This window comes from Cnephaeus nilssonii (genome assembly GCF_951640355.1).
Source record: "Cnephaeus nilssonii genome assembly, chromosome: 11".
NCBI lineage: Eukaryota > Metazoa > Chordata > Mammalia > Chiroptera > Vespertilionidae > Cnephaeus > Cnephaeus nilssonii.
Genome location: NC_137082.1, coordinates 13616862 through 13644075, shown reverse-complemented (window position 1 = coordinate 13644075; position 27214 = coordinate 13616862). Strand labels below are relative to the sequence as shown.

Genomic DNA, 27214 nt, shown 5'->3' with positions numbered 1-27214 from the left:
ACTGCAAATACTGCTCTGGGGCCTCCTGAGAGGTACAGGCCAAGGTCAGGTGAAGGCACCCTGGGACCAGTGCTCACCTATCTATCTTTCTAATAATTTGCTGGATACCAATTATGGGTTTTCACAGAGAAACAGCATTTCTGAGAGCCCAGAGGGTGCATGAGCCCCACAGGGTGGGCTGTGTTACCTTCTCTCTGGCAGAACAGTGGAGAGAGGTACTATTGGGCCAGAGGGAGTCCAGAGGCCAGGCATTTAGGAAGCTAGGGTCATGGCACATGTGAGCAGGAAACCTTGGAGGGACTCTCACTCTAAGGGCAGAAGCAGGAAGAGTTTTCCTGGACTGAAGGTCAGTGGCAGCAGGCTAGAGGTGCCCTCCCTGAGGCAGGGTCACAAGTGCTAGATTACATCACAAAGTGGGACCTCTCTGCAGGGGCATGGACTCAGCAGGTGAAGAGAAACCAGAGATCAGGAGTAAAGGAGGCCACAGGCCAGGGTACAGCTGCAAGCTGAGAGTGCCGGAGACCCAGGAGAACCACGAGCTGGCACCTGGGGCAGAATCTGACTCCACAAGGAGGAAGGAGCAGCTGGCAGTGGGGTAGGTTGGAAGGCCCACTGAGCGCTAGAGCCAGGAGCCCAGTCACATCTTATAGGCCTGAGACACACAAGCAATAGTGTGTGGTAAGGCTCACAGGGTAGATGGTGGTACCTCTGGGCTAAGTACTCTCCCTGGAACTGCAGACCACACCCAGGATAAGGAGGGCAGATGCCTAGAACAGAGACTCCTCATGGCTTCTCTTGGGTGGGTTTTCTTGGAGGACAGGGGTAGCCCTACAGGGGACCCTAACGGCTCTGTCTTGAATCTAGCTGGGCTGATGTTATTGTGGTAAGATCTTTGAAACTATAGCAGCAGCAGCAGCAGCAGCGGTCACCCCATCTCATCTGCAGTTCCATTCCTGAGAGGACAAAGAGGCTCATCTGTGCCCCTGGATGGAGAGACCATGACAAGACTCTGGGGGTCCTGCCTGTTCCTGCTCACCCTTGTGGTGGCCCTGGTAGCCAGCACAGACCCAGACAAGAATAAGGTCCAGGTGGTAAGGGAATTAAAAGTTATTGATGCCTCTAATTACAACGTGAAGCAGTGTCTGTGGTTTGCCATGCAAGAGTACAACAAAGAGAGTGACGATAAGTACATCTTCCACGTGGTCAAGATAATGCAAGTCCAGCTGCAGGTAAAGGTGTTCTCTCTCAATATGCATATTTGCTTCTGAGGTAAAGACTGAAGCCAGTCTGAAAAATTTGGCATCTGAGAAAAACACTGATATATGAAAATCCTAAATATGTAAGTGCTCAAACATATATACACTTGCACATTACTATAACATCAGTGCGTTTCCTATATATGCTTGGACTGTCATTCTAAGTACTTTACATATATTAACTCATTTAAATCCAAAACTACAAATCGAATGTTCATTATTTGTATTTGCTAAGGTTATTGGGAGACAAATTGAGTACCATGAATATTTTGCAATAATGCTGCCACGGGCCACATTTCAATCTATCCACATAATGTGTAATGTGGAGTTGAAAAGAATCACATGGCACGCTATCTAATGTGGAGGCTAATAAGGTGCATCCTCCTCCATTCTTTAATACTTTTAATCCAACATTTTAATGGAAGTGGAGACTATGATTTTCTGTTTATAGAAATGTATCCATCCTCACAGGACCATGAATTGCCCAAACCTAGGAAGTGTTGCTGACTTGGATGCTAGTGTGTGGGATGCTCCCTGGAGTTTCCAGCATGTGGGCTTGGCTGCATGTCTGATAAAGGGCTGTGTTGGAATTCAGCCTCAATGGTTGGATGGTGGAGTGGCTTATAATTGCACCATGCAACTTATGAGAATGAGTTGAAAATGGCAAGTCATTGTTAGCAGAGCTTATTTCAGTCTTTACACTCTCCAGACTGTCTCTTAGCAGGAGCTGGACCACTTTACATGTTGGTCCTTATGACTCCATCTCTTGGGAATATGAGAGCCTGGAGCACCATATTTGCAGAATGCTATGCTGCTGCAGCAGCATGCTTTACTGATTGGGCACATGCCACAATCCATCAGGAGGCACATTCCTGTGGCATCTATATATATAAAAGGCTAATATGCTAAGTGTCTGACTGTCCAACTGGTCACTATGACACACATTGACCACCAGGGGCAGACACTCAATGCAGGAGCTGCTGTGATGCACACTGGTCATTTACAGAGAAACGGCACCACGGGCCTGGCGCCAACAAAGCAACACTCGGCTTCCCCCAAGTGGGACACAGGCCCCACCACCACCCCGGAGCGACACCCCACCAAATTACAGCAGATGCTGCTGAGACCCCATGGTGCAAAATGCAGCCTACAGCCCAGCCCAGCCTGGAAAAGGTGGCTGTGGCACCGGGTAATGAGGTCACGTAGCAATGCCCAGCTTCCTCTCCCTAGCGACTAGACTCCTTGGAGTTTCTTCAGCCCAGGAACACAACTTGCTTCATAGCCAGGTGGAAACAATTTACACTTTAACCAAATGTCTGTGAAGCATTTTCATGTGTCTCATCTCATTTGATTCTCACAGAAGTCCTGGAGTAAGTAGATAGGAGACTCGGTAGAATCCTATTTTCTTTTCATTAGCCGGAAAATGGAGATTTACAAAGCTTAGAAACTTGACCCGACTGAAAAGAAGTAAAAAATGGTGGACCTTGACAATGAATTCAGGTTTTCTCACTGTGCAGAATATAGTCAAACACTGCTGCAGTTAAATATTTTACCCTTTGTTCTCCCTGCGTGATCTACAATAATAATCTTCATGTTGATATTTACTGTTGTGTTGCTGACAATTACCTGAAAGAGAAGTTGGGGTGCTTCACTGGGCTGGAAAAAGTTTAGTTAAATCAGAAAGCAGGTCTAATTAAGCAAGTTTATATATATGTGTGTTTTGATCTGTCATTGTCAATCCTAAATTTTGTTGACACTTCTATTATAGAGAAAGGACAAATAGTGATGTTAAAATATTTCTTCTAATTAATTTCCTTTTAATGTGTACGAATCCATGCACTGGGACACTAGTTTTGAAATAAAGAAATAGCTCTTAGGTCTTGTAACTTTCCTAGTTTCCCTCACAGTTTTTTTTTTCCCTTTGGTACCCCAGAAACATACACATTTAGAAAGTTTCTCCCAAGTCACTTATATGCTAGCCATTGTAGATGGGGCTGTGAGATGGACAGAAATGATCACAGCCCTTGGGGAACCAGCAGTCCAATTAGAAAGAAAAAATGCTCAACCATGAATGAGGAGCCGCAATGTTTGTTTCAGTGGCATGGAACATAGACCAGGTCTGGCTGTCAGGGGAAGACCTCTTCAGACAGCATTTCTCACCTGAGGAGCTTGTAAATATCCTACTGCACCCCCATCAATTAAATGAGGGTCTTTAGGGGGGACCCTGGCCTCAGTAGGTGTTAAAACCCTCCAGGAGGTGAACCCTATATGCATACAAGGCTGAGTACCACTTTTCTAGGTCAGCCCAAGGTCAGACTAGGAGTGAAATAGGTGAAGTAGGTGGGTGGGAAGTGTTTTAGTTTGGGTTTCCCAGAAGCAGACTCTTGTGCTAAAATTCAAGTGCAGATATTTGGGAGGCCATCCCAGGAAGCACCAGGAAGCCAGAAGGGGGAGTGTGAGGGGTCAGGGAGGCACCCATGTGGGGTAAATTACTGAGCAGGTAACCACCTTGGGCAGCTGGGCTCAGTCTATGTAGGGAATCAGGGAGAGGGCATAGAGCCTGGTTTGAAATGGGGCCGCCCTGTAGGTGAGGAGCTGGGTTACTTACCCGGCATTGTCCAAGAGCTATTCTGGGAGTCCTTGCTCCTGTTGGCAGCAGGAAACCCCAGCATGGAGCCCCAGGACCTAGAAGTGTGCTTAGGAACAGCATGGGACATGGGGCACCACTCATAGCATCTGCCACAGAAGGAAGGCAGGGGAGGTTTACGGTGCATGGGGTGGGTAAGAGCAATTAGGCATAGCAGGTTGCCAGTGGGAAGAAGCAGGGCCCATTTGGCAACTCAGGAGCCAGTGTGACTGGCCAGGAAATAAACAGGGACCACCAGGCCTGTCCTTGCAGGCCATGGGCAAGACTTTGACTTTATTTTAGGAGCATTGGAAAGCAAGCCAGACATGCGGTCTGGAGTTCTCAGGATCCATGTTATTAGATTTGGGTTTTAAAACTGTCATTCTAGGTAACTTACATTTAGAAAGAGGTTATGCAGATTCAATCAAGATGTCCATGTAACCGGATGGCTCCCAGCTTTCCCACACTTCAGGTTCACATTCCCCAGGAATCACACATAGCAACCCTCTGCCTTCCTCTGGCTGGACAAGAAGAGTGGGCAGAAACAAGATGGTGGTTAAGGATTCCAGTCCTCATGCTAGGACACCTTGTTTGAGCCTTGGGTTGGCTGATGATTAGATGGATAGTTAATTAGCTCCTCTGTGCCTCAGTTTCCTTACCTGAAAAAATGGGAGTGATAGTCTTACCCCAGAGGCTTGGCAGGTGGGTTAACTGATATATATATTATTATTATTATTATTATTATTATTATTGATTTCAGAGAGGAAAGGAGAGGGATAGAGAGATAGAACATCAATAATGAGAGAGGATCCTTGATCAGCTGCCTCCTACACACCCTCTACTGGGGATAGACCCTGAAACCTGGGCATGTGCCCTGACCAAATCATGATTGGTTTATAGGTTGAGGCTCAACCACTGAGCACACAGGACAGGCTGACTGAGTTAATTGTGTGCAAAGCCCGGGAGTAGTGCGTGGCAGAGAGTGAGAGTGGTGAGGGTCAGCAGGCATTGTGACTAACAGGAAGTCCTTACTCCTGATCAGGTTCACGGCCACAGTATTTTTGAGGTTCTCTAAATACAAACTTAATTTCCAAACTCAAGGTGTACCTCTGCTGGTCACTTCTTGATGTCTAACCAGCTTCTCCCCAATAGGCCAGAGTCTCCCTTGTTCATTCTTTGGAACACAGCCAAAATTTAATACTAATTTGTCAAGGATCAGAGATGGCAATGAGGAAACGTACTAGAAAAAGTGGAGTCCAGGGAAGCTGGAACCAAGGCACAGATACCCCTTTTTGTGGCTTGCTGTGATGTTTTATAACCTGATGAAAGCAGATTTCAATGAACACCTTCACCTTCACTGCACTCAATCATTAATGAATTCAGTAAATACGGGTGCCTTACTACAAATCTACTGCTACACTCCTTGCTAAACACTCGACAGAGAACAGAAAGACATACTCCCTTGGCATAGCCCCTTAAGGACTGTTTGCTGAGGTGGTGGGAGGGGTCTTGAGTAGAAAAGGGGCAGGAGATTTAACCAGATGACAGAGCCTGAGGGGTGTGTGTGTGGGATAAGAATGGGGGTGGGGATATCCAGTGTGGCTGAAGTGTCTGCCCCTCCATCTGGCCCACATGAATATGTAACACCTTGGGCCCAGAGGAGCTGCTGGTTCTGGTGACTTCAGTTTTCTCCCCCAACTTGTCACTGAGCATGCAGCATGCCTTGGACTTTGGGGCAGAAAATGGAATTAGAAGACCCTTCCAGGAGGCCCCACACTGGAAAGAAGCCTCTTCCCTGAGTATCCAGCTCCACGTAGGGCTACATAACTGGTATCAATGTGCCAAGGAATCCAGGCAGTGGGCATCACTGGAGAAAGACTGGCTAACAGATAGGGAGGCAGGATGAAAGTGAGAGTAATTTTTTAGTGTTCGCTAAAACTTCTTAAAGGTAAAATACAACTTTTTGAATAAAATTGCACAATTGTTATAATTGCTAATTGACAGGTCACAGACCGTTTGGAATACTTTATTGATGTTGAAATTGCCCGCAGCAATTGCAGGAAGCTTTCAAACAGTAATGAAAACTGTGTCACTCAGGAAAACTCCAAACTGGCAAAGGTAAGTGACAAACCAACTGTCTGTGATGGTCTTGGCTACTCTAAGCCCCAGCCAGCAGAACTTGGGGTGTCCAGACTCTCTCTTTGAGGTCTGGATCACTCCCAATATTTAGCCCCAGCAGTGGTCAACTCTGTGGCTTTTAAAGCGGAGAGCGCAGGTCTGCAGAATGTGGTGGACTTCTCTGAGACTTTCCCCACCCCTCATCCTAGGGACAGCATGCTGTCCATGTCACTCTTATTGCAAGGGCTCCATCAATGCTGGCCTATTGGGGCTGGAAAACTTGCCAACGCATATTTACTGCAAGTCTGCTCTCTTGGACCCAGATGAGCAGTCAGCTGAGGCTGCCCCCACAGTTACTCACCCTTGTGAAGACACAAGAGGAAATTTGTTCATTCACTCATCTACTCATCGAAGCTTACTTGCACCAGTGCTATTCTGTGTGTTGGTGATTAAGCAATGACTAGGCCACACAGTGTCCCCATCCCAGACTTACAGTTGATTCTTGCTAGGCTCAGCCATAGTTTCAACAAAGGTCCAATGATTCCCCGAAAAGAGCTGGGTTGGCCCAGGGGCCTTTCGCTTTAAGCCTATATTTTTAATTTCAGAGGTGGGGGGAGCCCTGGATTTATCCAAGTGCTTAGTCTGAGGTTGGTGGAGGCCCCTGAGTTTTGCCTAGGAGGGGTGTCTTTGTCTCTTTCTTTATACCAATGGTTCTCCGCATGAGTGGGCATCAGAATTACCAGAAGGCCTTGATAAACTCACATCCCACCTGCAGAATTTCTGATTCATTGGTCTGGAATGGGATCCAAAAATTTGCATTCTTGACAAGTTCCCAGTTAATGCTGCTTCTGGCCTTGAGTACAAGAGCTTGCAAAGGCCTGATCACCAAGGACACTCCATCATGCCTGGAACTGCCTGTGTGTGCTCCACCTGAGCAAGTTTGATCATTTCCAGTTAACAGTAGATAGCCATCAGGGCACACATTTAAGCTGCGAGCATGTCTTAATGCCATCTGATCTTTTATGTTAGTTTTATTTTTTAATCTTTTAGTAGAATTATGGTCGGTTTAAATATATTTTTTATACTGGACTGGTTGGAGTTCTAGTGAATGTTGATGCTTTTTACCTGTTTGTAGAACATATTAAAAAGGATTAAGAAGAATTTTCCTCAAGGAGCTCACTTATTGTATCTAAGGTTTCCATGGACAATCTCAGTTTTAAGGTATATGTTTTTAAGCACACATTTATCAACATTGAAATCTTTCTTTCTTTCCAAGCCTTTGGAATAATGTGGAAGAATAACAATGCCAAACAATTGTTCTTATTCTCGCACTAATGGAAATGTTTTCAGTATTTATATTCTCTTATTGAATATTACATAAGTGCTACTTTCTGAAGTCTCTCCAATTCTATTTTTATGAAGTGTTATTTAAAAAATTAAGAATATTTTCTTCTATCAATTATTCTTTCAGCATCTACCAAGTATAATGAATTCTTTTTCTTCTTTCAACTATTAGTGTAGTAAACTGAAATAATAGATTCCCTCGTATTGAGTCCTTATTCTTCCATGTCTGGACTATGGTACACTTTTCTTTTTTTGTGTAGTTTTATAACTTTATTTTATTATTAGTTCCCATCCTCCTTGACTGACAATAGGTTTTTTAAAATGGTGACAGGCCCATAGATCACCAATATATATACATTTTCTGGATAACCACACACAGATATAGTATGGGGTATTTCTTATTCCTTTGACTCGGACAGCTTTGCTGAGCCTGGAGTTGATGGGCACATCTGGCATTTCTAGCTCTTTTACTGCAAATTTGCAGCTCTCTCTGAGTGATGGGGTGGGGGAGGGTGTGCACCTCTTGAAAGTCACTCCACAGATGTGCTTGTGAACATTGATGGTGTATTCTAAGTCACCACCACGTTGGCGGCAGACAGCTTCTCCTTCCTGCCTCCTTTCTTTGTTGCAGCCCTTCTGCCAGCCCCAGGTTGGAAAGAAAGAGTGCAACGGATTGTGTCTGCACTCATCTGTTAGAATGCAGTGGGGTTCTATATGCCACTTCTTTATTTAGGACTTTTGCTTTTATATATATTAAGTACTCTCGAACTTCCCTAGTATTAAGAACCTTTGGAAGATGAGGTGAAAACACAGACACACATGCACACACAGACACACACACAGGCCAGTTCCATTGCTTCATCCTAAACCTATAGAGTCAGAATTTCCAGGTATAGACACCCCACATATACTTTATATACTTTATATCACTGGGAAAGGCTCAGAAGCACTGCATTAGAGCTGTAAAACTCAGCAGCTTCTATCTAGCAGTAATTGTTTAACTTGCCAGTATTTTAAAAATCCTGTCTATTGATTTTAGAGAGATAGGAAGGGGGTGGGGGAGAGAATGAGAGACCCACACACCTGGATGTGAGAGAGAAACATGCATCTGCTGCCTCCTGTGCATCCTTGGACTTGAACCTGAACCTTTCTGTGTACAGGATGATGCTCCAACCAACTGAGCCACCCGGCCAGGGCACTGGTATTTTTTAAAAGGATTTTTGTTCTATTTACTAGGACAAACATTTAAGCAGTAAGAATGTCTTAATGCCATTTTTGAAGTTCCTTGGTGATACTGCTGCTGCAGGCCCTGGGACCAGCTGTTTGGCTTATGATTTGGTCTCAGGGTTTTTCTTGTCTGGTATAATAAGAATGGAGGCTTTCCATCCGTTTCTGTGTTCTGAATCCGTTTAAAAACAAAGGGAGCTTTTGGTTGCCAAGGTCTGATATAATTCCCCTGCAAAGCCATCTTGATCTGGCATTGTCTGTGGGCCTGTGGGGCAAGAAGCTCCATTGTCCTCTTCTGTATTTGTCTGATACTCAGCAGAGACCAACTCCTGACTCCATTCTCTCTGACTCCATTTGCCTCAGAGCTCCTGGAAGTACCTCCTTGTTGCAGTCGATTATTTAAGATGCCCTTTGCTGTTTTCCAGGACTTCTATCTGTCTGTATCTATCTGTCTGTATCTATCTATTATCTATCTATCTATCTATCTATCTATCTATCTATCTATCTATCTATCTATCCAGCTATCATCTATCTATCATCTATCTATCTATCATCTATCTATCAATCACCTACTTATCTATCATCTATATAATTATCTATCTATCTACCTATCATCCAATTATCTATCTATATCTATTCATGTATGCTTTCATCTATCTACCCATTCATGCATCCCTAGACCCATTTATCCATCTATCCACCTATTCGGCCCTTTATTTGTCTATTCACCCATCTATCATACACAGAATATTTTATTTTAAAGGTATTTTTTAATCCTGTTTATTGATTTTAATACTAAACAAGAGAGAAGGGCTTTATAAAATAAAAGTCAGGTTAGGCCCTAGAACCTTCTAAATTGCTCTTATTCTGACTTATTTGTTATCAGAACAAAAGGCCTTATTTAATTATTAATACAACATACATTGTCATATCTGACATCGTGTTGCTTTATTTACATTGTAGAATATATTATAGAGAATTAAAAATAAAATGAAGTTTACATCTGATCTCCCACCAAAATATGGTGATTGTCAGTATTTGCTGTCTAACGGTCGGTGTGGAAACAGAGAGCCCTCTGGGGCCATCAGCATTTGCTGATCACTATGAAGGACTGCAGCATCCAGCTAGCAGGTTCCTGGGGGCATTTCTTGATGGATGATAGCCATCTTGCAGCACACGTCTAAGCTGGTACCTGTGGCGCACTACTGATTGTTGGTGGTGATGGTCTTTTCCAGAAACTGACGTGCAGCTTTATAGTTGGAGCGCTCCCCTGGAATGCCGAGTTCACCGTGATGAAGATGCAGTGTGCAGACCTCTAGGGGCTTCTGGAGCGCGCCCCACTGTCTCCAGGCCTTGCTCTGTGAACAGAACTGGTAGAAACATGCTTTCCTCATGCACGCCTCTCTGCTTGCCGTTTTGTTTTCCAGTTTCATAGTATGCGGTAACGAAAGATGGGCATGTCCAATTCCTCCTTTCTGGTCACAGTGGGGCCCCTTGCCTTTCGCCAGCCTGATGGTCCACCACCAGGAATGTGCTTATCACTGGGTACAAAGGATGGAGTGAGGCCTGATTCTGTCCCCTCTGCAAGCCTGAGGAGGAATCGGTTTTGATTGGGTAACAGCCCCTTATAGAGGTAGGAACCCAGTGGGTGCTAACTCAACATGCTCCTTTTGGAAGCCTCTTTTGCCTGGGGCTCCTTCCCTCCCCCCTCCCCCCAGGGTCCTGAGTGAATGGAGTTTTAAACTGTTAGTTGTAAGGTCACTTTTATTTCTGAGCTGACACAGAGTTTGATTCTTGCAACTTCAAATGAGGGCAGGGACAAAACGGACTGCAATGCTCTTGCCCAAAGAGCAGAAGGTTTTGGACCGGATGGTATGGAGGGTTTGAGTCTGGCAGTTCTCTAGCTTTTATCTAGAACAAGGGCGCATCTGCAGCATGCTCCCTCCCATCCATGTGAACAGGAATGTGAATCTGTGGGCCACTCCCAAATTACAGGAGGGCAATGACCTTGTCCCCTACCCCAACAGCCCCCACCTTGGACACTACAGGCAGGCCTCTGAAACTTTCTACCCCAATACGTGCACATGTGTAGGTGATCAGCTTGCTCTGCTTTCAGAAACCTGTCTGCTTCTCCCTGCCAAGAACTTGAGGCCTACACTCGGCCCCTCACTGCACAAGGAAGCTCATTGGAAGCCCTTTCTGCAAGTATTCACTCAGCCTCATCTTGCCGTGGGAAAAGAACAGGACAGTGGGGCTGTGCCCATTGCCAACATGAGGAACTTGATCTGTGGTGAAACTAGCTTCAACTTGCTGAGTGTTACAGCAAATTTTACCCACAAGGGAAGGCCCTGAGCCAGGCTATATATCGGAGAATTGGTTAAAAGTCCTGGGGTTCAACCCCCCACTCTTTCTCCTCATAAAGAAAAACACAAATTACTAATATCAGGAGTGAAACAGAGGATATTACTATAGACACAATCATGAAAAGGATAATAAGGAAATATAGTTGACTCTTGAACAACATGGGGATTATAGGCACTGACCATTTGCACAGTTAAAAATATGCTTATAACTTTTCACTCCCTCCAAACTACTAATAACCTACTGTTGACTGGAAGCCTTACCAATAACATAAAGCTGGATAATATGTTATGTATGTTCCCCTCTGTCTTGTTTATACCCCAGCAGCAGCCACCTTCCCACAATTGCAGTATTCCAATAGTCCTTAACTGAGCACCCAACCTCCACCACTCTTGATGTTCTTCAGTCCATCATCTACCATCATACAGAGAATCACATTCTAAAAATTAGAAATCAACCCAGCCAGTGTTGCTCAGTGGTTGAGCATCAACCTATGAACCAGGAAGTTCAATTCCCAGTCAGGGCATATGTCCAGGTTTCAGGCTTGATCCCCACTAGAGAGCATGCAGGGGGCAGCCGATTGATGTTCCTCATCTATGTTTCTATCTCTCTCTTCCTCTCCCTTCCTCTCTGAAATCAATAAAAATATATTTAAAAAATAAAATAAAATAAAAATCTGACAATGCCAGTCCTCTAGACCTTCATGTTTAAGCACCTGCTTTTTAGTTTTCAACTTTTTTGGTCACCAATGGACAAAGTATGGTTGTGAGAGGAGGGACAAATGAGGGTATGAATAAAAGATGGTGGGGCATGAGTGTAAAGGAGGTGATGGAAAAGGCAGGACTGCATAGTATTCCATTGTGTGAATGCACCACAGCTTTTTAGCCATTCATCTACGGATGGGTTTTTGGGCTGTTTCCAGATTTTAGCTATTGTAAATAATGCTCCTAATGTACATAGGAGTATATATATTCTTTCTGAGTAGTGTTTCAGGTTTCTCAGGATATATTCCTAGAAGTGGGATCACTGGGTCAAATGGCAGTTCCATTTTGAATTTTTTTCAGTAAATTCTATATTGTTTTCTATAGGGGCTGCACCAATCTGCATTCCTACCAGCAGTGTACTAGCCTTCCATTTTCTCCACATCTTCGCCAGCACTTGTTGTTTGTTGATTTACTTATGGTAGGCATTCTGGCAAGTGTGAGGCGATATCTCATTGTAGTTTTAATTTGTATCTCCCTGATGATTAGTGATGTAGAGCATTTTTGTAAAAAAGAAGAATTTCTTACCCTTTTCAACAACATGGACCTGGAGAATATTATGCTGGGTGAAATAAGCTAGTCAGAGAAAGACAAATACCACATGATCTCCCTTACAAGTGGAATCTAATTAACATAATAAACTGACAAACAAAATAGGTCTAGAGACACGGAGGCATGGTACAGACTGACAGATCTCAGATGGAAGGGGGCTGGGAAGAGATTAATCAAAGAACTCATATACATACATGCATAACCAATGGACACACACAATAATGTGTTGAAGGCCTGGGGTGAGGCAGGGGCTGGAGGAGGGTGGTTGAAGGGGCAGATTGGGGAACATCTGTAATACTGTCAACAATAAAATAAATCTAAAAAAATAAAAATTAATAAAAGGCAAGGCTGCCAAGATTCTACAGAGAGAAGTTCAGAATGAACTCTTGGGAATTGATGAATCAGAAAAAGAGGTTTATTTATATTTGTTAAACTTATAAAAATACTAGTAGAATGTCTCTCTATCTAGCTATCTATCCATTCATCCATCCATTCCTCTAAACATGAAGAAGAAGAAGGAGAAGGAGAAGGAGAAGAACAAGAAGAAGAAGGAGGAGGAGGAGGAGGAGGAGGAAGAGGAGGAGGAGGAGGAGGAGGACGAGGAGGAGGAGGACGAGGAGGAGGAGGGTAAAGAGCTAGCATGTGAACTAAATCTTCATCTTTTATAGCAAGGACCCACAATGTCTTTCATGGGTCCTAGAGCTTGTAACCAAGTGGTAAAGAGTAGGGGTGGGCACTTGCTTTTCATCATCTTAAGGTCTTCTCTACATTTGATTTTTACTTTAGAATTTGAAATTTTTATCGAATTAATTATATTTATTAATAGATAGAGCATTACAGAAATAATTAACTTAGTGGCATTTCTGAGTAATCTCATTCCTCAGGCACAAGACTATGAATGGTTAAAAATCTCCAGATTTTCTTTTATTTGAGCTTGATAACCCATTATCTTTACTTTAACAAGTCAAAATCTTGCTCTGCTTAGTATTTTACAACTTGCTTATCACATTTATATAGAGGACACAGCTTTCCTTGTCAGTACATGCACATATTTTTGTTGCTTTTAAAAATCTCATTTCATGGACATTACATATCTTATTTAATAGTCTACTTTGATACATATTTGGGCTAATTTCCTTTACTGTTAAAAATTTTTGTTACAGTAAATAATTTTTCAGTCAATTTTGTACACATAGGCAAATATTTCTGTGGAATGCAATTCTAGAGGCAGAACATCGTGTAAAGGAATGTATAACTTTTAACTGTTCAACAGAGACTGCTAAGTCATTGTGAACAAAGACTGTTGGATTCCCACTCTGCCAATGTTGAGTGGGAACCTTATTTAGAAGGCCTTGTTATTGTATTTCATTTTTCCCCAATATGTAGGAGAATAGTGACATTTTATTATTGGGTTAATTTGAATTTTTATTGTTGAGGAGGTTACTAGTAAGCATATTTTTTACATGTGTATTAGGTACATTTATATTTTTTGTGATTTGTGCATTTGTGACTTTTATGCAAGTTACCTATTGGATTTTTGTCTTTTTACAAAAATAATTACTTGTAATGGCTCTTTGATATTATGGAAATTAAAGTTTTCTGTGTCAGATTTGTCAAATTCTTACCACTTGTCTCACTTCACACCCAATAAGATGACTATAAAAAAGACAGATAATGCCCTGGCCAGTGTGGCTCAGTTGGTTGGGCATTGTCCCATATACTGAAGGCTTGCTGGTTTGGTTCCTGGTCAGCCCACATGCCCAGGTTTTGGGCTTGATCCCTGGTGCGGGGTGTGAAGGAGATGGCCAATCAACGTTCCCTCTTGTATTGATGTTTCTCTCTCTCTCCCTTCCTCTTTTTTTAAAAAAGACAGATAATAATCAATGTTGTCAAGGAGGTAGAGAAATTTGAATCCTTATACATGGCTGATGGGAATATAAAACAGTAGAGCCACTTTAGAAAACCATCTGAGTAGTTCTTCAAAAAGTTAAACTTAGAATTATAGAATTACCATGTAAGCCAATAATTCCACTTTAAGAGAAATAATCCTCAAGAGAAGCAAAAACATATGACCACACAAAAGCTTAAACATGAATGCTCATAGCAGTATTATTCATAATAGTCAAAGAGTGGAAACAACCCAAATGTCCACCAATTGATGAATGGATCAATTAAATATGTAATATAAACAATGAAATAGTACTCAGCAATAAAAGGAAATTAAGTAGCAATGAATGCTACAACATGGATGAACCTTGAAAACATGCCAGCATGGTTGATGCCAGCTGACACCTTCTAGATGGTATTTCGGGTAATGGCTTCTGCCAGCTGTGGGCCCTGCAGCTCTTTGGCTCAGGCACCACCAAGGACCTCTCCTCCCTAGGCCTCTCAGTCCCAGACTCCCTGAGACTGGCTGTTTGGTGCCTCTTCCTGTCTCTAAGACCATGAAATCACATAACAGGACCCTGAAATAAATGGCTGTGGAGGTGCTTTCTGTTCCAAATGGTTTAGTCTAAAACCCAGAAATGTAGAAGGTCAGGAGGCATAGAACAAGAGTGAGGACTTCTGCACATTGAGGCGGGGGGGAGGAGGGGGGGGCAGGAGCATGTGATGCCTGTTGGTGAGCCTGTGAACTGAGGGGTGAGGGACCCTGTCAGAGATGTTGCTCACTTGAGTTACATCAGAGGAGCTGGGCTTACCTCACAAAAGGGCCATAGCTGTGACCACCTGGCTGGGGAGTATATCCAGAGGACAGAGGCAGCCCTGAGCTCAGGTCCCACTGACACCCTGACCAGGCACAGGCATGAACTGAGCGTGCTGGGGACCCAGGGTGCCACAAGGGGGGAGCTGGTCAGAGCTCAAGTCCCCAGGAAGGAGAAAGATACCACCGTGGGTCCGGGCATTCAGCTCCAGGCTCAGCAAGCAGGAAACTGGTGGAGGTCTTGGTTCTGAGGTGGGTCTGGGGTAAAGTGGTACTGGGTGGGAGATGACAGGAATGCCAGGGTGGCCTCCACACATGCCCTAGGCCCGTGGTCAGCAAACTGTGGCTCGTGAGCCACATGCAGCTCTTTGACCCCTTGAGTGTGGCTCTTCCACAAAATACCACGGCCTGGGCGAGTCTATTTTGAAGAAGTGGCGTTAGAAGAAGTTTAAGTTTAAAAAATTTGGCTCTCAAAAGAAATTTCAATCGTTGTACTGTTGATATTTGGCTCTGTTGACTAATGAGTTTGCCGACCACTGCCCTAGGCCACTTATTTCAGAGTCACAGAGCAGAACAGGCCAAAGTTTGCTGCTCAAATGGAATGTGTTACCAAATCAGTGTAAACCATTGACCAAGAAGCAAGGCAATGAGAAGGAGCAGGTTGAAATGCTTAAGATATATGGCCAGTGGGGCAGACGTGGAGCCTGGGCCGGCCATGTTCTCTGTGGCATCAACCTCCTCCGTACTTGTCACTTTTCTGTAATGAACACAACTGGATTCTACCTGTTAAACTGCTTAGTCATCGTCTACTCTTAATCGTTTGCCTGTCTCACCAACTACAATTATTATATGATGAACAAGCAAAGAAACTGCAAGTCTTATCTTGTACTGGAGGCTTGGTGCATGAAATTCGTGCACGGGGGTTGAGGGGAGTCCCTCAGCCTGGCCTGCACCCTCTTGCAATCCAGGACCACTGGCTCCTAACCGCTCACCTGCCTGCCTGCCTGATTGCCCCTAACCACTCTGCCTGCCTGACTGATCGCCCCTAACCACCTCTGCCTTGGCCCCCCACCACCGCGGCTTCGTCTGGAAGGATGTCCAGAATGACGTCTGGAAGGTTGTTCAGCTGTCCAGTATAATTAGCATATTATGTTTTTATTATTATAGATAGTAATATGAAATCGCCTCAAAATCAATGCATATTACAAGCTGTGACCTGTACACACACGTGTGTCAGATTGACTGGGTCTAAAGGTTCACGTCAGGACAAGCAGCCAAGTTAAGTTCTCACCCTGTCAAGTGGCCGAGGCATTGGCTTGGCTTCTTTGTGAGTCTCATTGTCCTCAGTGTAAAAGGCCCCTGGGGAATGGCAATGATTACATGGAGTAAAACATGTACCATTCTTATTGCAGGGTTTGGCAAGACTCACTAATACTCAATAAATAGATCCCAGGGCGATGACTAATGAGCTCGACTAGAAAGAGGGGAGATGCAGGGCACAGTTTTGAGGCCTGTACAACGACTTTCATATGTGCTCCTGGGAAGGAAACAATAAGAGAAGTTTTGGGGCCCGTCTTCTCCCCATGACAGTGCATCTGCTGCAGGTCCTTGTGGCCATCTGTGCACACAGGCTTGACACAGTGAGGCACCTTCACTGGACACACAGGGACCTTGCAGATAAGGCAGAAGGGGTCGTCTGGCAGGGAAGAAAGGTGGTGTGTGTGTGTGTGTGTGTGTGTGTGTGTGTGTGTGTGTGCACGTGCTTCCATGTGTGAGTGCATAGAGGTATGCTTCCTTCCAGAAATAAAAGAGCTAAGACGGGAAAATGGACAGATTGCGATTGAAGGTTTCTCCCATGGCTTCTGTCTGGGGAAGAAGAGAGAGAACCCACAAAAGGCAGTGTTTTCAGAGATTCTTTCCTTTTCATCCCAGTAGCGTCAAGATCTTGGGCCTGGTCCGCCCCTCGCCCCAGCCCTGGAAGGACAGAGGGAGCTAGCCTGAGCTCCCTTGGCCGAGGTGCCATGGCCAGACTCTACCCAAGCCTACTGCTCCTGGTGGCCAGTATGGTTCTTGTATCCAGAGATATTCGCACCTGGGGCTGGAAGAAGGTGGTGCGGGAATTCAAAGACATCCCGGAAACCTATGTCTATGTGCAGCAGGCCCTGTGGTTTGCCATGAAGGAGTATAACAAGGCCAGCAAAGACAAGTACGCTTTCAAGGTGGTGAAAGTGCTGAAGTCCCAGGAGCAGGTTGGTGGGCATTTGCTGCTCAGTTCTCTGCATGTCTGTGGTTGTGGGAGGCCATTATGTATGAATGGAAAGCATCTCAGAGACGCCTTTAGCCAAATATATTAATTTTATTTTAAGGGTTATTGGAAGAAAATTCATTGTAATGTATCCTTTACTATTCTGAGATGAAATATAAATATCCATTATGGTAACTTAAAATTGATTATAGTCACATCATAAAACATAGGTAATAGCCCAGAAGGGCTCTTAAAGAGGCCAAGTTTGGGAAAATTTTGGCTAATATCAAAATGAGTGAGACCGGGATTTCAAACAAGCAAAGAAACTGCAGGTCTAGTTTTCACTGATAAAGAGAATCAGGGCAGAGAAGAGAAGGCTTTTCTTTACACGGAATGCCTACTTATAGCCCTAGCCAGTTTTTCTCAGTGGTTAGAGCGTTGGCCCACAGACTGAAGGGTCAAAGGTTCGATTCCAGTCAAGGGCATGTACCTTGGTTGCAGGCTCGATCCCTGGCTCTGAACGGGGCATGTGCAGAAGGCAACCAATTGATGTGCCTATTTCATATCAATGTTTTCCTGTCTCTGTCTCCTCCCTTCCACTCTCTAAAAATCAATTGGAAAAAAATACCCTCAGGTGAAGATTTTTTTTTTTAAAAAAAGAATGTCTACTTACAGATGTAACTAAAAAACCACCTTTTGCAATGACCATGGTAATCACTAACTCAGGGAAAAGATCATTAAAAATTCTACAACCATTGGGTGAGAGAGAGCTGGAGAACAAATTTCTTAATTAATTACAATGGAGAAAAGATGCATTTTCTGACGAACACCTCACTCCCCAAATGTACCAACATTGGGAAAGTTGAAATCATGTGCCCTGATGTGATATCCCTGAAAGGACACAACGTCAACCTGTTTATGTTATTCTTACACACAAAAAAGCATACCCTGAACTGTCATGAGGAACAATTTTTAAAAATCCATGTTATGGGGCATTCCATAAGTTCACTTAAAAATATCTACGTCACCCTGCCTGATGTGGCTCAGTTGGTTGGGCATCCTTCCGTGCATCAGGGGTAGGGGTGAGTGGGGGTGGTGGTGGTGGTGCCAGTTTGATCCCCTGTTGGGGTACATGCCCTGGGTGCAGCTCAGTCCCCAATGGGGGATGTATGGGAGGCAGCTGATCGATGTTCTGCTCTCACATCGATGTTTCTCTTTCTCTCTACCTCTCCCTTCCTCTTTCTAAAAATCAATAAAAATATTTTTTAAAATCTTTAAGAAAAAAAATTGTGTTTTTTTTTTAAAAAAAAGATCAATGTCATGAATGACAGGGGGAAAAGCAGGGACCCTGTTCTCAATTAAAAGAGGCTTTAAAAACATGACAGTAAATGTAATGTGTGGTCCTGTATTATCTCTTGGATTAAAAAAATTATAAAGGCCCAGTTGAGTGTGACTCAGTGGTTGAGCGTCAACTCAGGAACCAAGAGGTCACCAGTTCGAATCCTGGTCAAAGGCACATACCCAGGGTGTGAGCTCAATCCCCAGTAGGGGGCGTTCAGGAGGCAAGCCGATCAATGATTTTCTCTCATCATTGATGTTTCTATCTCTCTCTCCCTCTCCCTTCCTCTCTGAAATCAATAAAAAATATATTTTTAAAAATTATAAAGAATGTTATTAGGGCAATTAGAGGAATTTGAATATAGATTATATCATAGAGGTGAGCACTGAACCAATTAGTATTTCCTAAGAAAGATGACTGTGCTGTGGTAATGTAGGAGAGGTCAAGATAGGACTGGTGGCCAGTTGGGGGCTGTTGAGTGTGATTTAAATCAGCCTGTTTTTATGATTTGGAAACATCCCTCAAATATACAGCAATCATTCTCAGCTGGGTGTGGACTTTGCTTGGTAGGGGAATTTGGCAATAACTGGAGACATTTTTGCTCATCACAACTGAAGGGCCAGCTATTCACATCCAGTGGGTGGAGGCCAGGGAAGCGGCTGCTAAACATCCTCCAGTGCAAAGCCACTACCCCCACCCCCAAGAGTGATCCAGCCCCAGTCAGGGCTGAGGTTGAGAAACTTGATATGTAGTCATAATAAAGTTCTAGGAGTACATATGTTTGGAAGTTGATGAGTTAAAAAATGAAAGTGAACAGTCCATTTCTCACATTTCCAGTCTGACTCAGCATTCCTGCGGGCACCATCAGAAATGGTTTGCTCTGTCCCTCCAGACATATTCTATACTCTTCCTGCCTACTTTCCCATTTTCTAATGTGGTCAGGCCTGGAGATGAATTCAGCAGTCCATACTGAAAACAAAGATAGGCATGAAACCACACTTAGAATTCTGACTACTGCACCCATTTGGTTCAATGCCCAGGCAATTTATCTAGAATTTCTAAAACGTTGGCTATATTTTCTGAATTATCCCTTATTCTTCTGGAGTAAGTTATTGTGTTTAACTTGGCCATTCTCTTTCACATGTTCTCTCCCCTAAATCTTGTAAAACTTGTTTTCTTCTCATTCCTTTTTTAATTATAAAAGTCTATATTTACCATTGTGTGGCTCCAGGTCCTCACAAGGCACTCCTGAATAGAGGGCAATGGTGGGCTCTGCACAGATGAAGGTGCCCAGGAATTCAGGAATTTTGGAGGGTATATCATATAGGATAAGGTGTGTACTGTCAAAATCGCCAAAGCATGGAAGGCTTTGGTGAGAAGCAATACACTCTAAGTATATTTCAGTTCTGGGATGTCTTTTCTATTGACTAGGCATGAAGATGCTATAACCTCTGTTGTCTTCATCCCAAACTCCAATAAAGGTCTATGGGGAATAGTTTTCTTGCTTTATCTTGGGACAATTATTGCTACTTTAAAATAAAATGCCATAATGAGAAAGAGAGAGAGAGAGAGAGAGAGAGAGAGAGAGAGAGAGAGAGAGAGAGAGCAAAATAAGAACCATCTCTCTCAATTATTCCAAAACTTCTGGCAAGGAAACTGTGGGAGAGAGGATAATTGACCCTAAGTAGACATGTTTATTTATCAGAGATGACTATTAATGCTATGCCTTATTTTATGATATCTAATTTTTAAATTATTCATTGACAGGTCACAGATAGTTTGGACTACTTTCTTGAAGTCAAAATTGGCCGAACCATGTGCAAGAAAGCTTTAGGAGAAAATGAAAACTGCTTATTACAACAGGATCCTGAAATGCAAAAGGTATGTGACTGAGACAGGGGGATGGCCATGGTTAGGTTTGTGTCCCGGACTGATAGAACCAAGCCTGCTTTGATTTTCAAGTTTCCTTTTCAAACCATATTCTGACCATATTCATAACTGAGGATGGCCAGGTTCTAGATATAGAGCACTGTTTTTATTATATTGTGCTGATACCACCTTCCCCTCACCCCTGCCAGTGCGCGTGCGCACACACACACACACACACACACACACACACACTTAGTGGCTTAAAGCAACACAAAACCATTACTTTTCATTCTTCTACAATCTGGGCTGGGTTCTGCTCCCTGTGTTGTGTGCTGGGGTAATAATGTTCCAGACGTCAGCTCTACTTACATAGCTGGTGTCTCAGCTTTGTATTTTATGCAACTTCAGTTCTACTTGATGCTGCCATTCACATTTCTACTGATGCAATGCAGGAGTCCCCACGTTGTTTTTATTCTAACTGAATAACACTTTTAGGAGAGAGAGGAAGGACACAAGACAACTCATCCCACACCGCATGTGCCCTGACCGGGAATCGAACCCATAACCTTTTGGTTCCTGGGTGAGCCTGAAGCCCTGCTCATTCTGCAGACCCTGGAAAGAGCGCTATGTGTCTCTTCCCAACTTCCAGACTGAAAGTTTTCTTGGTGGTTTCTGTCCAGGCTTTGAACCCCCGCCCCTCCCCAAGGAATGCAGGACCCTGCACTATTCTTTTCGGGTTGCCTCCCCTGGGAAGGACCCACTGAGCCCTCCATGCAGTATGGGGTCTCCGTGGGCTGCAGGGAAGTTGGCCCGACTAGATGAAAAGCAGAGCGGGAAGTGAGGATTTCTGAGGATAGCCGGTTCTCGGGCCTTCCTGGAGCAAACAGAGCCATGTCTGTGATGGCTTCAGATGTCAGGAAAGTGAATTGGCAGGAGCCCATCCTGCTGAGAGAGGCTGGCTCCTCACACCTTAAAACAGGAACTTAAAAAATATTTTTTTTCAATTTTCTTTCTTAAAGCTGATTATTCTTTTTGTCTCTTTTAGATGCTTCATTGCACCTTTATTGTTGTAACCAAACCCTGGATATTTGAACTCACTCTGCAGAAGAAACATTGCAAAGATGTCTAACTGTCTTCTAGTACATCTGTCAGTCTCACTTTCACTTAAAGAAACAACGACATCTGCAAAATATTTAAATAACACAGCTGGCCCACTGACTTCATTCTTGTGGGTTTTTTGCTTCTGTGTGTGTGTTTTTCAGGGGCTGATGGTGGGAATGTGATGCCTTTTTAACAGTGTTGGGCAGACTCTTCTAGTTGGCAATTCATCCCCTGGCAGGGACAATCTTCTACTGAGAACTGGAGAGAGTGTGAACTTGTCTCCATATTTTACCAAGCTCTGAGCACAAGTTACTTTTCACTGGCAACCTTATGAAGAACTAAAAGGAGAACCCAGTTGCTTCAGGCTGGTGGGTAGTTTTTGCACGGTTCCTAGGGTCTGGTTGCCTTGAGAGTGCCCTCATGGATTCATCCATGGATTTCCACAGAAACCTTCCTGCCTAGAATTTCTGGGAAGACACAGCCTAATGGCTTAGAAACAGTTTTAGAGTCCAGATCAACCTGGGAAATCAGTGGATCATTTGGAGATTTATATTTCACTTTTGGTTTTGAAGTGAGGGAGAAAAAATGCATGAGTGACGGTGAATGGAGAGTAGGTTGCATGTGTGTGTGTGTGTGTGTGTGTGTGCGCGCGCACACACACAGTAGAATGCATTATCTAATGCTGCATGACTATTATATTATCTAATAAGCCTGCTTTTAGTGGCTTAAGCAGTTTGCTCTGTCTCTCACGGTGTCTGTGGGTCAGGTGTCGGGGGTGGCTTGGCTGGGTGATCCCAGGTTTTTATCTCTCATGAGGTTACACTCAGACAATGACTGCACTGCCCTCACCTGAAGGTTGGTTTGCCTGGAGAAACCACTTCCCAGATGGCTGCGGGTTGGTGTTGGCTGCTGGCAGGAGGTCTCTGTTCTCTTCCACATGGGCCTCTCCCAGGGCTGCTGTGAGCTTGGCATGGTGACTGGCTTCCTCCAGACAGAGTGTTTTGAGAAACCAAGATGGAAGCCAAGATAACCCTTTTGACCGAGAATCCAATGTTACACAACATCACCTCCTCTTTTTAGTTATTGGTCACCTGGTTCAGTATGGAAAGGGACCCTACAGGGGCATAAGGGCCAGGAGATGAGGACCAGTGGAGGCTCTCTTGAGGCTGACTATCACAGTGTGTGTGTGTGGGGGGGGGGGGGGGGCTGAGATGATGAAGGAGGTTAACATGTCCAGAAGGAGGCACTTTCTGAAACTTGAATGTGGAAACTATAGCACTGGTATGTATGCAGGTCAAGGTCAGCAGGGAAATGTCAATAATTATGTAGGAGTGAGTTCTAACTTAGACATGTGAGAGATGCTGAAGTGCAGAGGCCACCTGGCTGGCAGGTAAACACGCTCCAAGAGTTCTTTTCTCGCAGGATCGATGACAAGCACCTGAGCCTCTTTGTCTAAGGGTTTCCTCTTTACCAGTGAGGGGCAGGCTAGGGTGCTGGGAAGGGAAGGCCCCTGGGAGGAGCCCTCAGCCAGTGGCTGAAGTTGGAAGATCAATATCCTAGCCTTCTGACGCCCCAGGAGATAACACCAAAATTTGACCTACCAGGTCGTTGGGAGGTGCCCAGCAAGACGGAGCCCATTGCCCACACTGTGATTCTGCTCACTGTTCCGTGCTGCTTCCTCTTTACTTCCCCACAATCCTCTCTGGTGTTTGCTGGGCTCACCTCCAAATAAACCATTTGCACCTGAATTTCTGTCTCAATGTTAGCTTCTGAAGGAAACAGCCTCATAGTGGAGCCCAGGTGCACTGTGAGGAGCAGCCTGAGGCCACCTGGGTGCTTGCCTGGGTCAGGTCAGGCAGCAGGGCATACTTCATCTGCGCTTACCTCGTCTCAGCTGGTGGGGAAGGCATGCCTTTGCCTTCCTCCTCCTCAGTTTCCTCACAGAGTAGAGTAACTACTACACAGCGGGAGTAGTTTTGCCATATTGCTTCTCCCCACCTCCGGAAAGGGATGCTACCTGCAGCACCTGTAGCCCGCTCCCCTCCACCCACCTCTGTTCTTAAGCCCCAACCACTGTGGGGGTGCAGCCTGTGCTGCCAGAGCATGTGCTCCTGGGATCTGTAGCCAGAGCTGGCGGGCCCCACCTGGACCCAGGAGCAGCCCCTCAGAAGGTCTTTCTCCTCTGAGCCCTGTCAGTGTGGTGGCACACCCGGAGGGGCCTGAGACATTTACACATCCTGGGCCGGTCATTCTCAGCTTACCATGAATACCTAGTGCAAGCACGTGGAGCCAACCAAACTTCACTGTCCACATCCGGGGTCAGCAGTGCACTGCTTTGGGTTTAATTCTTCAAAACCTTCTGGGACCTTCTCACACATTGAGTCAGGATGAAGAATCAGGATCGACAGCTCAATTGATTAATGAGATGTTTTATTTGTTCAAGGTTGATGATGTTTTATGTACTATGGAGGGAATTAGAATGTATGGGCGTTCGGATTTCTGAGGCAACTCAGTATTGGCTCATTCTTCCAAGGTTTGAAGGCTCATTAAAACCTGTGACCTTGGCCACCCAAAGGACCAGCTGCCCAGGAGAAGTAAGGCCTCCAATCCTTCTCCTTGGAGATGGTGCTTCTTAGGTGATACTTGGATGACAGAGCATCTTTTCCCTCTTCGATCATAAAAAAAATTGAGGCAGCGGGGGGCGGGGGGCGAGAGAAAGAGTAAAAAATGCATCTTTCAAGTAGGGTGTGTTTCTTTTCCAGGATGAATGGGCATGGGGGGCGAGGCAGGGAGAAACCAGAGTTCTAATCTCATGGGCTGTACCAGGACCTCAGGGGGCGGTGTGAGCATTAGGGACCAACCTGAAAATTTGGAATGTGTGAGGTTGTGCTGAGGGGCATGCAGGGAGAGGACCACTGACAGCAGGGCTCGTCTCTGTGTACTCCATCTGACAGCACTGCCCCTGGCCACAGCCTCCTTTCCCTTCCTTTGTCCCCGTGCGAGTGGCCCAGCATCCGCAAAGGCCTCCTGGAGTTCTGCAACTGGTGGTTACTTTGTGTTTAGTTCTGTATTTATTGAGCCACAGGGCTGTGCCATGACCCTGACACCCTGGGAAGCCGAGGAAAATGTCCAAATGTCCCCTGGCAGATGGGGACGTGGCTACAGAACAGAACACAAGATATGAATGCAGAACATTTGATAACCGACACAAGCAGCTATTTGCTTAACTTGATTGCTTGCTGCAGGCCTGGGATTTTACTCCTGCAAATGTTTGCCAGCAAGTCTCGGCCAGTGGTTCCAGGAAAAGAAGGGGCAACACTACTGACTCCTGGTATATGGGACTCATGTCCTGACCCTATCTGTCCTCACAGGGTGCCCAGGGTTCTGGGTGTCATCGCTGTGGAGCGCCAATGGCTGGTCTTTCAGGAACTTCGGGGAAGTTTCCAGCCTCCCTGAGTGTGAGGCTTAGAAGCAAAGCCCATTCCCATGTGACCTATGGGCACAGGGCCTTGAAGCCACACAAGTGCCCAGGGTCTGGGAAAGCCCATGCTGGAGAGGGCATGAGCCCTGACTTTCAGGAGAGGTACCATCTCCAACAGCATTTCCTTCCGATTTTTGCTTTCAGGCATCGTCTGTTCCGACTGAGAGCTGCTTCCCGGGCTGTGGGGGCCAGACCTCCTGGTTGGCTGTCTCCCTCATTCATTTCCTCTCAGCAGTAAGCTCGCCTGAACATCCCTGCCAAATCCCAGGCCATTTCTATCAAGTGTCGTTTTCAAACTCAGTGCTTTCAGTGTTGCATATTTCACTTGTCCTGTCAGATGTCCACATGAATGTTCATTCTTATGTCAGCACAACATTTTAATTTATTTTTAAAGATTAGTTATTTCTGGGAAATTTACTTTAAAATACTCAGCAAATTGTTTGGTTTGGGTAAATATTTCATCCTAGAACACCTCTATAGGATACTAGGTTGTGACCAACAAGATCCAGGGTGCAGAGGTGGTTCGTTCATCATCTCATTATTGAGACAGAAACACCACCCCAGGGTAGTCATTTAAACTTTGGTCTCGAGTGGTTGTCCCAGACTAAGGTGGGAGGTGTGTGTGCTGTGGGGATGGCAGCTGCAGGACACACACACACACACACACACACACACACACACACACACATTGAGTGGCCAGATTATTATGCGTTCAGAGATCATAATAATCGGGCCACTCAGTGTATATGAAGGCAATAAAATGAATGTTTTACAATGTTTTAGATGTCCATTAAAGTGTATCAGTGAAGAAAATGGAAAAAGGAAAGAGCTGAAGAGACAGTGAAGTGGATAAGATTGAGGAAGAAATACAGGAAGAGGAGAGAAGAGAAGATGCACGGAAAACAAAAGAGATAAAAGATGGAAAGGCAGAGCAAAGCTCCAGGAGACCTGGAAGTCACCCTTGTCTTCTGCTAGAAGTTTTTCTTCCCTAAAATCAAGCCCTCGCTGGGACTGCATACCCTGAGCGGGGACAGCGAGCTGTCCAGCAGGTCCCAGTCCTGAGGGCTGCTGGAGTGCTCCTGCCTAAAGCCCAGATTGAGTGTGTCAGCAGCAGAATTTAAATATGGACCAGGAGTTAGGTTGTAAGCTGGGAAAAATACGTGTTGATGCCTATCCCTCTTTCTGCATTGAGTTAATGCACTTAGTACGTTGCCGAACATTATGTATGAGGTGTGAACTCTGAGTCGGAGAAGGAGTCTACTGGGGGCTCACTGAGTGTGGCTGAGCCATGCTCCCCTAAGAATCTTGGCTGGCAACTCCTTGGGAAGCAGAAAGGGCTGCTCTGTTGGGAGTCCTGCTCTGCAGTGTTCACTCGGGTCTCTCAGCTTCCGGCCTTGAGCAGCCCAGAGGTGCATACAGGCCCAAGCAGCCTCAGTGCTCCTGGCGGGTCAGCAGCCTCCTTTGTAGGCCATGGCTGCTCCTGCTCTTTCCCTCTTATTCTGTAGGGTCCTGAAAGTGGTTTGGCTTCCTCTTGTGTCCTTGAGGACTTCCATGCCTTTTTCCTGGTTATAAGGGTCAGATGTCCAGTCTACTGAGCCAGCTGGTCCCCTGCCTATGTCTTGTCCTGGCCTAGGAACTTTGGGGAAAGGAGGATGGGATGTGAGCTGCCCCTGCAGCCAGAACTTCCTCCATTTAATTCAGGGCTCTGTTGTGTAGGATGCCTTTTCCTAAGACCTGTTCCAGGGGTGGAAACCTGGCCCCATGTTCTCTTAGAAGTAAACTTCGTGGCTACCAGTGGCACATGCTGACTTAGATCAAGGCCTGTGCACCGAGGCTGCTGCTTGGAGCTCTCAGGAGGAAAGTCCAAGAGCACAGCGTGGGGGCAGACCACATCTTGGTGGTGACCTCTGGGAGCTTGGAGTTTTCCAGGTTCCTGGAAAGAGAAAATGCGTGGGGAGCACAAAGATCATCTCTGCTGCATATAGTGTTGGTAATTAACTTTTTATTGAGATAATTGTAGATTCACATACAGTTGTACATAATAATACAGAGAGACCCCATGTACACTTTCCCAGTTTCCCCCAATGTTACCTTTTGTAAAACTACAGTAAAATATCACAACCCAAGTAAAATAAGACCCCCGCTCCCCTCCAGGGCACGGAATCGAACCTGGGACCCTTGACATTGATACATAAATCTGTCTTATTCAGATTTCCCCAATTGTATTTGTACT

General features: G+C 45.0%; 2 protein-coding genes across 2 annotated transcripts; both read left to right on the top strand.

Annotated features, from left to right (window-relative positions):
- Window positions 1-998: 998 nt before the first annotated feature.
- On the top strand, window positions 999-9890 carry LOC307107394 (cystatin-8-like; the record flags this gene model as incomplete). The annotated part of the gene is made up of 3 exons (XM_079784676.1): window positions 999-1229; window positions 5887-6000; window positions 9807-9890. The coding sequence occupies 3 exons, from the start codon at window positions 999-1001 to the stop codon at window positions 9888-9890; spliced, it is 429 nt and encodes a 142-aa protein (XP_079640802.1).
- Window positions 9891-16967: 7077 nt separating this feature from the next.
- Window positions 16968-21528, top strand: LOC307107556 (cystatin-13-like; the record flags this gene model as incomplete). Its single annotated transcript, XM_079784857.1, has 3 exons — window positions 16968-17195; window positions 20298-20411; window positions 21445-21528. The coding sequence occupies 3 exons, from the start codon at window positions 16968-16970 to the stop codon at window positions 21526-21528; spliced, it is 426 nt and encodes a 141-aa protein (XP_079640983.1).
- Window positions 21529-27214: the final 5686 nt, after the last annotated feature.